This window comes from Zootoca vivipara, chromosome 3 (assembly GCF_965207765.1).
Source record: "Zootoca vivipara chromosome 3, rZooViv2.hap1.1, whole genome shotgun sequence".
Classification (NCBI taxonomy): domain Eukaryota; kingdom Metazoa; phylum Chordata; class Lepidosauria; order Squamata; family Lacertidae; genus Zootoca; species Zootoca vivipara.
The window spans coordinates 102,668,220-102,680,607 of NC_142586.1; the positions used below are offsets into that span (position 1 = coordinate 102,668,220).

At 46.3% G+C, this 12,388-nt stretch overlaps 1 protein-coding gene across 1 annotated transcript in view; it reads left to right on the forward strand.

Moving 5' to 3' along the window:
• Nucleotides 1-12,388, forward strand: part of LOC148686387 (uncharacterized) — a 13,771-nt gene continuing 1,383 nt past the window's right edge. Inside the window, exons 1-6 of the mRNA XM_088666788.1 lie at nucleotides 1-206; nucleotides 3,649-3,832; nucleotides 5,390-8,701; nucleotides 10,039-10,230; nucleotides 10,972-11,144; nucleotides 11,756-11,873. Of these exons, the coding sequence (XP_088522914.1) occupies nucleotides 1-206; nucleotides 3,649-3,832; nucleotides 5,390-8,701; nucleotides 10,039-10,230; nucleotides 10,972-11,144; nucleotides 11,756-11,873 (4,185 nt within the window). The remainder of the gene's footprint in view (nucleotides 207-3,648; nucleotides 3,833-5,389; nucleotides 8,702-10,038; nucleotides 10,231-10,971; nucleotides 11,145-11,755; nucleotides 11,874-12,388) is intronic.

Here is a 12,388-nt window from a genome sequence, read left to right on the forward strand (position 1 = left end):
ATGGAACCTTTTTCTCTGTATGACATCACTGCTGTTGTTTACACCAAATCCACCGAGAGAATTATTTCACCCATGGTTGCTGAACTTTACCACTTAATCATAGCAGTACAATGGGGAGAGGTGAATCGTGAAGGTTTGGCTGGTTTACAGGAGGCAGCGGAGGAATTAGCCAAAGCTACTGGACAGCTTTCCTCTACTGCAAGGAGGTAATATTAATTTTTTAAAAGTAAAATAGTTCAATTTGAAATTTGGCCTCAAACCAACCAGCCAGCCATCCAAATTCCCCCGTATATTAAGTCAGGGACTGGGCTTGCCAAGTTGTCCTGCAGGGCTATCGACAGATGGGTAGAAAGAATAGGACTTTGAGAGGCCCAAGGTCCAGTCTCTTAACGTTCATTAGAAATAAATAAAAAAGTCAGTTGGCCATTCCTGAAGAAAGTTAGCATGCAAAATGTGGAGGTAGCTCTAATGCAGGCATAGGCAACCTAGGCCCTCCAGATGTTTTGGGACTACAACTCCCATGATCCCTGGCTAACAGGACCAGTGGTCAGGGATGATGGGAATTGTAGTCCCAAAACATCTGGGGAGCCGAGGTTGCCTATGCCTGCTCTAATGATTCAGCACTCATAAGGCATTGCTAAGGACACCTAATCCATCACTGTTGCGTGGCCATCAGAGGAAGCAATGCTGGCTCAGGAGGGGTCCCTCTAGTGGTATTTTTCTAGAAAAAGAGTTACCAGAACTCACCATGAACTCACTTGTTCTCTTATAATGGCAATGGCGCCCACCAGAGAGGTGAGTTCCGGCTGAGAAAAAGCCCTGGGCCCCACCCAAAACAGCAGCAAAAGCTGGATGGAGGATACTGGGGTATGTCTGTTAAAGCACTTTCCTCAGGTCCAGATTATTTCATCCAGTGCTCTGCCTTTACAGAACGAAACACAACTGGCTGACTTAGGTATGTTTTACTTATTCTCTTGAAATAAATGAGGTTTCTTTCCTACCTAGAAAGAATTGTGATATTGCAGTCCCCTTCCCCCGTCCCCCACTGCTCTGGTTTTTCATGTCCCCTTTGTAACCACTGTTGGCCTGCTTGTCGTCACTGGACTATTATACATTAATATACAGTGACTATATTTATCCTGGCCTGTGACACCTGAGATGCGTGTTTTTAGGACTCGCCCTATTCCTGTGACGGTGATTTGTTTTAACTGCTTTTAATGTTGAATTTTCAATTGTTGTAACCTGGCCTGTGGCCTATTGGTGGAGGGTGCGTAATTAATTTAATACTGCTACTAACAATAATACAAAAAATATATAGAATACAAAACCAGCAAATACAGTTATAAAATAATTAAACACCTTACAGCTGCAACAAGCTAAAATTCCTGTATAATGTACTTTAATACGAGGATATTTTTTATCAAGGTTGGCAAAATGTTTTGTGCCTACATCTATTTTGCGAAACTGCACATATTTGTTGTTTGTTGTTGTATATTTGTATTTTCTTCCCAGGAACTCAAGACTGTGCATATTGTGTCCCTGTTCCCCCATTAATCTTTACAGCACCCCTGTGAGGTAGGCTCAGCTGAGAGCTGGTAGTTCAGACACAAAAGCTGTGAAATGGCACATCCTTAGAGTACTTTTTGGCAGTTGTTAACTTTTTGTTTGTTTGTTTGGGTATTTTACTGTAATTATCAGGACTATGAAACATCACAGTTTAAAGCAAGGAAGCTGCTTCCCTACCTTTCTTTACATGATCTGTGAATGACATTATATAAGGCGTGGGTCGGCAAAGTACCGTAAGGCCCGCGGGCCAGATCAGGCCCAATTGCCTTCTAAATCCAGCCAGGATGGATGGTCCAGGAATCGCCGCGTGGACTGCCAGCGCATGGATCGCCCCTCCTCCCTCTCCCTCACACGGTGACAGCGGTGGCTCCTCCCTCCCTCCTCCTGGATTCTCCCTGCCCTGCCTAGAGGAGGAAGGGGGCTGGGCTTTGTTGGTTCCAGCCCCTCTCTGGAGCCCTTTCGCGTGCCGCTCATCATCCCTCGTTCATTCCCCCCCCCAAAAAAAATATAGTACAGCCCCCCACAAGGTCTGAGGGACAGTAGACTGGCTCCCTGCTGAAAAAGTTAGAGGACCCCTGATCTAAGGACATAGCAAGGTTGTCCCTTAGAAAAAGCATCCTGTTCTCACAGCTGCTACCAGATGCCACTGAGATGCAGGACCTGAGTGAAAGAGCATTCTCCCCTCCTATGCTTTCAAGGTGGGACCCAGGTGGTGCTGTGGTTAAACCACTGAGCCTAGGGCTTGCTGATCAGAAGCTCGGCGGTTCGAATCCCTGTGACGGGGTGAGCTCCCGTTGCTTGGTCCCAGCTCCTGCCAACCTAGCAGTTCGAAAGCACATCAAAATGCAAGTAGATAAATAGGAACCGCTACAGCGGGAAGGTAAACGGCGTTTCCATGTGCTGCTCTGGTTTGCCAGAAGCGGCTTTGTCATGCTGGCCACATGACCTGGAAGCTATACGTCGGCTCCCTCGGCCAATAATGCGAGATGAGCGCGTAACCCCAGAGTCGGTCACTACTGGACCTAATGGTCAGGGGTCCCTTTACCTTTACCTTTACCATGCTTTCAAGAAACTATTATTCAGAAGCATACGTGTCTGACCACGAAGGCAGAGCACCAGCCATTGTGACTAGAAGCCATTTGCAGTCGTATCCTTTGTGAATTTATCCAATCCTCTTTCAAAGCCATCAAAGTCGGTGACCGTCACTGCCTCCCAAGGGAGTGTCCCCCATAGTTAAACCATGAGCTGCATGACATCTATCAGTATCTTGCTTTTCCACCCAGGTGCTCTAGGTTGTTTCCTCCCCGCTTTTATATTTGCAACACCCCTGTGAGGTAGGCCAGGTTAAATTAACATATGTACGTAAGCAGCAGTTGACATACGCTGTACCAGGTGGCACGTAACCCTGTTGGTATCCCTGCTTCCCTGGGCAGAGTCCTGTAACTTCTCTTTCATGATTTCGTTTTTATTGGTTTCACAAATACAAAGTACAAATAAACAGCAAACTAGTAAAAAACACATCTATATAAAGGGGTTCTCTGAATCTCGAGACTCCCCCCCCCCATCCCTCCTTGGAGTCTCATTTCTAAACATCTACAGCTGCATATTCATCCGTACTCCAAAGCCTCTCTCTCTCTAGTCCTTGGGAATCTCCCCAGGCCTCATCCCTTCACCAGCCCTGTCCCATGCCCTCCCCCCTTAGTGTTTTTGCCTGGCTGAAAGATGCCTTTGACCGGTGATCATGCCTCTCACTTGCCCACACTGGGTATGGAGCAGTGTGTGTAGAAACAGCTGTCTTTGCACAGCTGAAACGTAGCTTAGTGTACAAAGATAAGAGCTGCTTCAACCTCTTGCCCACCTCTACCCCAGCCCCATCAAATTCCAGAATGTCCCACCACACTACCCTGTCTCCCCCGAAGGCTACCCATGAAATAATATTGCTCACAGGCTGTAATAGACACTTTGGGTCACTTTCCACGAAGCAGCAGGTATCATCATAATGTAAGACCCGAGTAGGCACATGTCTCATTCATTCTACCAGCATCGTTGAGCTTGAGTCCAAGATCTTTTGCCTCTTTCTAGGCTGGCTGAAGAATCCGATGATGAGGTGCTAAAGCGGGAAATGGCACCCGCAGCGGAATCTCTCCTGGTCTCCGGGGAAAACATCCTCCTGGTCGCTCAGAAGCTTCTCATTCAACCTGATGCCGAGAACTGCCTAGAGGAACTGGCTGCATCTGCAAAAAGGATCCTCGTGGAAACCATAAAAGTACGACAAACGTATTTTCAGTGTGTTTAAAAACGAATGGGCTCACTCACCGATTTTTCAGTGATGTTTTCTTTGCCAGTTAATTGTTACGAACTGCTGGGTGCAACTTCATGCTTCTTCTATATGGCGTTATACACCTCCCTAGGCCTTCTTCCTGAGACAGTGGGGAGTTGGGGGCAGGCCTTGCAGTATCCCAAGAGAGGCTAGTCCCTGCTGGGTGCAGGGTGCCATAACTGGTGGACCATACTGCTCATCAGGTAGGAACAAAGCTTGTAGCGTTTACATACATGCCCAGACTTCATTGCACTGTTAATTTGTATTTATATTACTAGAGACTGCAGCAGACCCACCAAGTGTCCCTGTTTTCCAGGGACCACCCCTGTTTCCCAGAATCTGATTTGATCCCAGAATGTCTCACTTTTCCTTAGGACGTCCCTATTTTCATCAGAGAAATGTTGGAGGGTATGGAGTTATCCGACCCCTGAGCCAAGGAGATAAGTAATTATACAACCTTTAGAAGACATCTGAAGGCAGCCCTGTATAGCGAAGCTTTTATATGTTTGGTTCGGTTTTTATATATGTTGGAAGCTGCCTAGTGCGGTTGGGGCAACACCATCAGATTGGCAGGGTATATATAAAATAAAATTATTGTTATTATTTTTATGGAATAGGATGTCCCTATTTTCATCAGATAAAAGTTGGAGGGGATGCCACAGTCATCATTCATGTTGCTCATGATGGGCAGGCAAGTGGTGGTGGCAGCAACATGATAGCGGGGACATGGCAAGGCCTGCCTACCTGCTTGCTCACTTCACGTGTTGTTGTCACACTGAGGTTCACCTGGCCACCTAGTGGTGGCCATGCAAACTACAGCATGATGACTTTTTTCTTGCAATAATATTATATAGTACAGTATATATAAGAAAATGAAATACCATCTTTGGAACATTAGGAGAGCGCAGGGGAACCTTTTTCAGCCCAGGGGGCCATGTTCCCTTCTAAGCAACCTTCTGGGCACCACCACATGCTGGTGTTAGGCGGGGCTAGATGCAAAAGTGGGTGGAGCGACAGATGTACATTTTCCCTTTGTACAGACAGCTAGTTTCTGCACCCACTCACACACCCCTCCAGGAATGCAAGAGGCATTAACTGAGTTTAAGGACACATTCCAGCTGGGCCAGAGCACTCAAGGTATGAAGCAATGAGGCATGTGGCCTGGGTAGAAAGAGGGGCTTGGAAGGTTGCGTTCAACTTCTGGCCTTGAGGTTCCCCATCCCTGCATTTAGGATAATGACACTATAAGAGTTGCCAAATAGATTATTGCAACTATGCTGCCCTTTTAAAATTTATTTTCATTTTTATTTTAATCCTGACCTTCATAAAATGAGATGATAGCGCAGGAGAGCTGCTAATATACCTGTGCTTTTAACATTATAACTAGTATTTACACATCAACATTCTCAAAATGCAGGTGGTGTTTAATCTCCCTCACCCCAAATGATTATTCCAATGCAATTTAAAAAATAATAATACATACGTTCTTAATTAATTTACTAGGTCCTCCAAGCAGAAGATGATGCCCTGGTTCGGAAGATAATTCAAGCTGCCCACTGGCTTTTCAACTGCCTCCTTGTACTGGAACCTGCTGAAGACGTATCAGCAATGCTGGTCACTTTCCGCAGCTTTTCAGAGGCTTTGCTGCTGCTGACCAAATTGACAGAAAGACTTCTTTGGGATCTGAAAGAATCTTGTCGGAAGCACTTGGCTCAAACCCTACAGCTCCTTAAAAACTGCATTCCGATGCTGTACACAGCAAAACTCAGCAGCCTTAAGCACCCCAGTGATGAGCAAGTGGAAATCTTGAGAAGCTATATTTTTGGCTTAGCAAGAAGCACGGTAAAGGAATTGATCTCCCAGCTGAGGAACAAGGTGGGAACAAAGAAGCTACATGAGAGAACCGGGCTCTTTCCTCACCATTTGCACAATGTTTTGAGCCTCCTGTCCAGACCTCAGTCTAACAAGGGTGAGATAAGCTTCCTTGTAGAATCGCTAGTATTCTACTGCATGCTGTTAGCTGACTCGTCGAGAGGACCTGTGAAGCTCAATCTGGTCCAGCACTGTCATCGCCTCCTGAAGTTCAGAAAGATGATTGCCACAAATGAGGGCACATTGGAGGGTTTCCCAGTGGAAAACCAGAGAGGGGAAAGTATAGAAGAGAAATGTTCTGCCATGAGAGTAGAGATGGAAAATCTTGATCAAGCAGTACGTACTGCTGTTCTCTATCAGGTTCTGGACAATTTTGTGGAGACCAAAGGACCCATGAAGAGGTTGGTGGAAGCTGCCATGCAACCATGTTCTCCTGCTGAAAACGGAGGATTCCTAAGAAAACTGAAGCCTCTCACTAACGAATTCTTCAACCATTCCAACCAGATGCTCAAAGCGGCAAATTTTGTTCTCGTCACCTGCACCAAAAGGAGAACCATTCAAGGCATTGAAGGCTGTGTAGACCATCTGAGTAGACTTCTTGCCACCGTGCCTGCCCTTCTCAGTGAAATGAGCCAACACCCTCCGGGACGTAAGGGGGGTGCACCCGAAAAATTGCACTTCCTGTGTCAGACGTGGTTGAGCACGACCGAAAGCCTGCTGATGTGTTTGGACAAAGTAATTGATCTGGGTGAATTCCTCAAATTATGTCTGCAGGACATGGTGGAGCACAAAGCAAGGAGTGAAAAGGCCTTAGAGGAGCAGCAATCCGGAGAGTTTTCTCAGCACGCATCCATTCTTTCCAAAAGAGCTGTGCAAGTTGTTGAGTTTGTTAGCAGGCACCTGGACAGAGCCAGAGATCCCATTTTCCGGAATGGACTGCTGGTTCTAATTAAGCAACTGGAAAATGCCATACCACAGGTGAAGGTTGCTGCAGATCAGTGCCTGGCAAGAATGGCTTGCCTGCAAGCCAAATATGAATATTCAAAGAGGGCAAAAGATTTGATGGAGGCTGCTTGCAATGTCAGAATGGGACTGGATGAGTGCAATCAGCCAGATATTCTCAGCCCACTTCGGGAGGGTGTTCGAAGCAGCATTATTTCCAGAGATGTTCCAGATTGTTTCACTCCCCAGGACCTTATAGTGCTTGATACACAAAGCACCTCAAAGCAAAGTAGTTCGAACAATTCAGAATTACTAGAAGAGCTCTCCGGCAGGTCTATCTCTGTCTACAGTTCTTCCTCCCCAAATCCTAGTGGCAGTGATTTGTTTTCTGAAGGTGCAAGTGGAAAGATCAATATGCACACTCTGATCAGCGAGATCATAGCAGCTACAAAGACACACAATGTCACAAGTCTGAACAGTGCTTGCTCTGACTTATTGGAGCTTTCCAGTTGTTGGGTTGACGCTGCTAAAGAAGCCTTGCAGGTTTCTAAGCTGCCTGTGTCAGAGGAACTGTTGCAATACAGAGAAATAGTGACATTAATCCCTTGTCTTATTAGCTCAGCCAGAGAGGTAGACTCAAACTCTATTCCTTGCACAGAGACACTTCAGCAAACAGCAGTTTTGCTCTCAGAGAGAATTGATGCAGTTAAGCAAGGTCTGACCGTTGTTGCAAGTTCGTGGTACAGCCTGGCTAGGCAGTTTATTTGCATTCGACCCTCTTCTGAATTTTCTGACAATGCTAAAGTGTTAGGTGAAATCATGGAGATTTTACAGGCTGTTGTTCAGCTGGCTGGCAAAGCCACTCGTATAGAACACAATGAGGGGCTCCCTGAGCTTCCCGGACTTCACGAAACTTTTCTGCGAGTTCAAGCTAAATTAATCTGTGTGCAAGCCAGGACAAAACTCTTGCTTGAAAAGGCACTGGCTGTTAATCAGCCCCACTCCAGCAACAAAGCTGAGCTGGAGATATTGGATGCTCATTGCCTCTTGTGGTCTGTCACCATCCAATCATTCCTAAACTCTGTAGACCAGTTTATAGGGAGAGACGTATTGTCCTTAACCGAGTTGCGAGCCAAAACAAAGCACCTGCTCTGCTCGCAGAGCAGCCTGGCAGCAGTATCAGAAAGTTCCCTTCGAATACAGGAAGCAAGCAGGCTGTTGCTTCTGTCGTGTGCTGAACACAGTACTAAGCACGAGGTTACAGCACTAAAGGAGCAGATGAAAATGCTGACATACTCCCTGCTTGGGGTTGCCGATGTTCTGACTGTCTCCCCGCTGCCTGCACCCAATTTGTCGGCTCGTTTTGAGCTTCTCCAAAGGGAACTTGCCATAACAGCCAAAGTCCTTCTGCTTCAGATGAGTGTGATCAATGGAGAATACTTGAGTAGCATCCGAAACATCATCAGCCGAACCCAGCCTGTGCTATGTGGCAGTGAAGGTGACAGGGTCAAAATCGACAAGGAGGCCTTTGAGAAAAATGCAGATGAGCTCCGGGCAAATATCCAGATGGTCAAAAAGACCGTCGGTGATGCTCTGGAGAGCCTTCCTTCTGAGGAACTGAAAGGGAACTTGCTCTCCACGGCAGACCACCTTCTGCTCCTCACTGATGAAGTGCTCAGGAGAGCTGGGGAACTCCAAAGCCAGCTAGACAAGGAGCATCTTCTCGGAGACAGTGTTTTATACGAGTGGTCTGCTACAGCGGCTTATCTTGTGAAACAGCTTCAGTCCACAAAGGGTGCAAGTGAAGCAGCTGTGGAGCACGTGAGGAGGTGCTTGCAAAACAAGGAGGGGCACATGCCTCCCAGCCAATCTGTCTGTCAAGTGCAACCCCCCTTACGGAAAGAACTGGGTAGTGCAAAGGACCAGAGTCCTGTGATACCAAAGCGCAAAGTCACTAAGACTGGACAAGGCCTGTTGCTTGCTAGGGACGTTACCAAAACGGTAAGATGGTTCATGAAATATACTCGGAGTCGAGAGTGAATTTCATGCTCTTTATTCAGCTCGTAGTCATCAAGGAGAAGAAGAGAAGAATGCCCTTTTGCCAAAACCATCTGCTTATATACATTATTTACACAATGGGCCTTGCGTGGTTGGCTACTTCATGGCTACACCTGTGGGCCAATCAGGTTGCGGATTCACTTCTGCCAGCCGCCTGATTGGCTGCTCCTGCAGGCCAATCAGGTTGCGGATTCACTTCCACCTGGAGTTGGATTGGGTGGCTCCTGCAGACCAATCAGACTGCTCATTCTGGATCCTATTGTTCTATGATTCAGCTCAGTACATAACACCTCATGCCTCCGATACCGGTAGCTCCTTAGCAGTTATTGAGGATGTGCTTTGCCAACGATACCACATTGCATGCCACTGCTTTCTCATCGGTTATATCAGGATACGGTGAGAGGGGTAGAACGGCTCCAACTTACTGCAAGATCTTTTCTGAAAAATCCATTCTTTTAGCCTCACCAGTTTCCCTTATGGGAAGTGGGTTTTGGAGCAAACAAATATGGGTTTTGTGTTTGGGGGCTCAGAAGCCATCTCCACATTTCCCTTAGCAATTTACTAGCCCTTCAGCCTGTCCTGCTTCTCTTCTGTGACATGTGTCTTTTGTGAATCCAACTACATCCACAGGGCCACATGTTCCCCACCTTGGGATAATGTACCCTTCTCCAACTCCAGATTGATGCCTGGCTGGCCATGTTGGCTGAGGCTGATGGATTAACACACAAAACATCTGGAGGCACCAGGTTGGGAGGGGGCTGGCTTAGGGAGACAAACATGCAGAACTGGCCAAGTGTTTGCTTGGTAAAAATACCCCCGCACCGCTACTTCTCCCAACAGCAGAAAAATAAACTTGCTGCTGGGGTCTGAAGAGCAACAGGTCGTTTTTTTCAACCCACAAAAGAACCTCGTTGCAGCAAATCACAAATATGACTATGCCTTCTGGGCCCAGGTCCAAGTAGAGGCCCCTCTTTACTTGTATGCCACTGAAGAAGACTTTAGAAATTGAAACACAATTAGCAGAATTGTTACCCTCAGAATATAGATTTGTGCAATTATTTATATGCATACCTTGTATCTAATTGATGTGTTGCTTCATACTCTCTTTGGTAATACCAATGTTTATATATGCTTGGCTATCTGGCTATAAGATTGTCCTATATAAGATTTAGAAATGTATTTTATTTATTGAGTACCCGGATTTCGTTCTTTGCATTTTATCAAGAGGACAGGGCGTATATTCTCTAGGCTGGAATTTCCTCTTTTGCTTTCTCCAACAGCCCCAGGAAGATCCGCAAAGTGGTTTCGAGCCCAGTCACTCTGAACGCAACTTGAGAGCCGGCCCCGCTGCCTCGCCGGGAGACTCTGGGAAGTCGGGGCATGACGGCTGTCCAATTTCACAAGTCACCCAGCAGATGACAACTCAGATGTCATACATGGCCAAGTTTCTAAAAAGGAAGGGGCCAATCGCGGTACTTTCCCATTATTACCCCCCCCCCCGGAACAAAGAGCAGGGCAAAAGCTCAGAAGGCTACCATATTGTTCCTTCTCAACAAACTCTGCCCTTTCTCATTTCTCTACACTGCTGCCTCTGTTATTTTACTGTGCAAACTCCTGGAGAAACACCTATTCAATAAATATGCTAAGCTGGCTTTCAGGGAGCTCATCTGAGCCTTTTATTTTGCTTTCCTTTGCTGTCTTCTGGTTGGTTATGCCTTTCAGATGCCTGTACCTGGTCACTCTGACTTGTCACTCTGGACAACGTTGTCCTTAACCTTAGCTGAAATGGTTAAATAGTCCACATTCCCCTCATCAACATAGAAAACTATTCTGTCAGGAAGAATGCTCCAACCTAGCCTTTACCCTTAACCTGCTGCCTCTCTAGATCTGGTGTGGGGAGGTTTGCAGCATCCAGATGTTGCTGAACTACAACTCCCACCAGCCCGAGACATTGGCCATGCTTGCTAGAGCCAATGGGAGTTGTAGTTCAGCAACATCTGGAGGACCAAAGGTTCCCCACTCCCGTTTCCAGGTTCAGGGAGCTTTTTAAAAATTATATTATCCCTCAGCTGCAGGTTATAGAAACTGCCTCTTAACTTAAGGCCTGTTGTTCTGAGTTCTTTCGATAAAGTGTGTAGCGTGTGAATGTATTAGTGGATATCAGGACTGATTTTGTTTTGTGGGGTCTTCTTTTGGAACTGCTTCCCATTTAGACCAAGGAACAACTCATTTCCTGCGCCGCACAGATCATTTCTGGAGGGGAAGCCCTGGTAAAGTTTGCCGGCATCATTGCAAAGAACTGCCTAGACGAAAGATGTGCGACCGAACTGCTGTATGCCATGGAGCAAACCAAGACCATTAGCTACCAGCTTAGCATCGTTTCCCGGTAACTGGCTCTTTCAAACATGCTCTCTGATTCTTTCCAAAGGATAACATGCTCTGCACAATTTATTGCTAGGGGAGAGATTTATTGCATATCTCTCTGTGTAGGGCTGAGGAACCTATGGCCCTCCAGATGTTCATAGCCTCCAGATCTCCTTAGCTGCTTGCCCCCCCGGGGAGCAGGGATAATGATGGTCTGGACTGGAGGGCAAAAGGTCCCAAGCCCCATTCTAGTGGATGAGGGAGAGAGTTGCAGCAGTGAAGACACTGTGAGTTTGTTGTAAATAGGATTAGCTGAGCACTTCAGTGCTGGCTTTTCAGCACTGGTACCCAGGAAAGGTGAATAATCTTTCTTTAGTCAATTTAAAAGTATTTATTTATTTTTTTATCACCCTTGATTGATGATATGGATGATATGAACTAGCCTTATCGGGGTAGAATTACAATATTACATAAATAAAAGAGTAATCAATAGAACACCCCTAAAACATCCCTAGAGGGAGGGAGAGGCAATGTAGATCAGGAAAAGAACGCATAGAGGAGTAGGTTTCAACGCCATAGAAGCCCCATGCCACACCTTAGGTGCACATAATGCTTTCTCTCTGTACTTCCAAGGGTAAATGCATCAACAGGTAAAAGCAGGTCATCCGCCGAGCACCTTGTGAGCAATGCACAGAACCTAATCCAGGTGGCTTTTCAGATGTTAAAGGCTGCAGAAGCAGCTTGCGTCAAAGTAAGTAACCCTTTATCTACATACAAAGCAGGGGTTTGGGGGTCCTTACATTAAAAATACTGTATGGGAGAGAGGAGTGAAACTCTTCCCCCATTTTACCTCACTGCACTTTGTTGCTTCAAGGCAGGAGTGGCTAGAGTCTAGACCTTTTCGGTTCACATGGACGACATTCAGCCTTGGGCCAGTCATTTTAAACTGGTTTATATGAACCCATGGTTTCAAGTTGGCTTTAGCCACCAATTCAAATTAACATTTTGTCAGTTGTGGCAATGCAACAAGCTTGTGGTTAAGCAAAAGTGGAAGCTTCTGGACCCCTCACAGCTGTGCCAGATGAGAGATGAGTGTGTGAAGTCAAGGTTTGCTTTGGCTTTTCACATCACATTGAACTAGTGTTTTGATTTTGGGATTTGACACTCAGGAAAGTGAGCATTTTCTCACTCATCTCTTTTGTCACCCACCCTTAGATTGTGAATTGTTTTGCCTGCATCTGCTTAGCATAATTCTAAAGCCCGTTT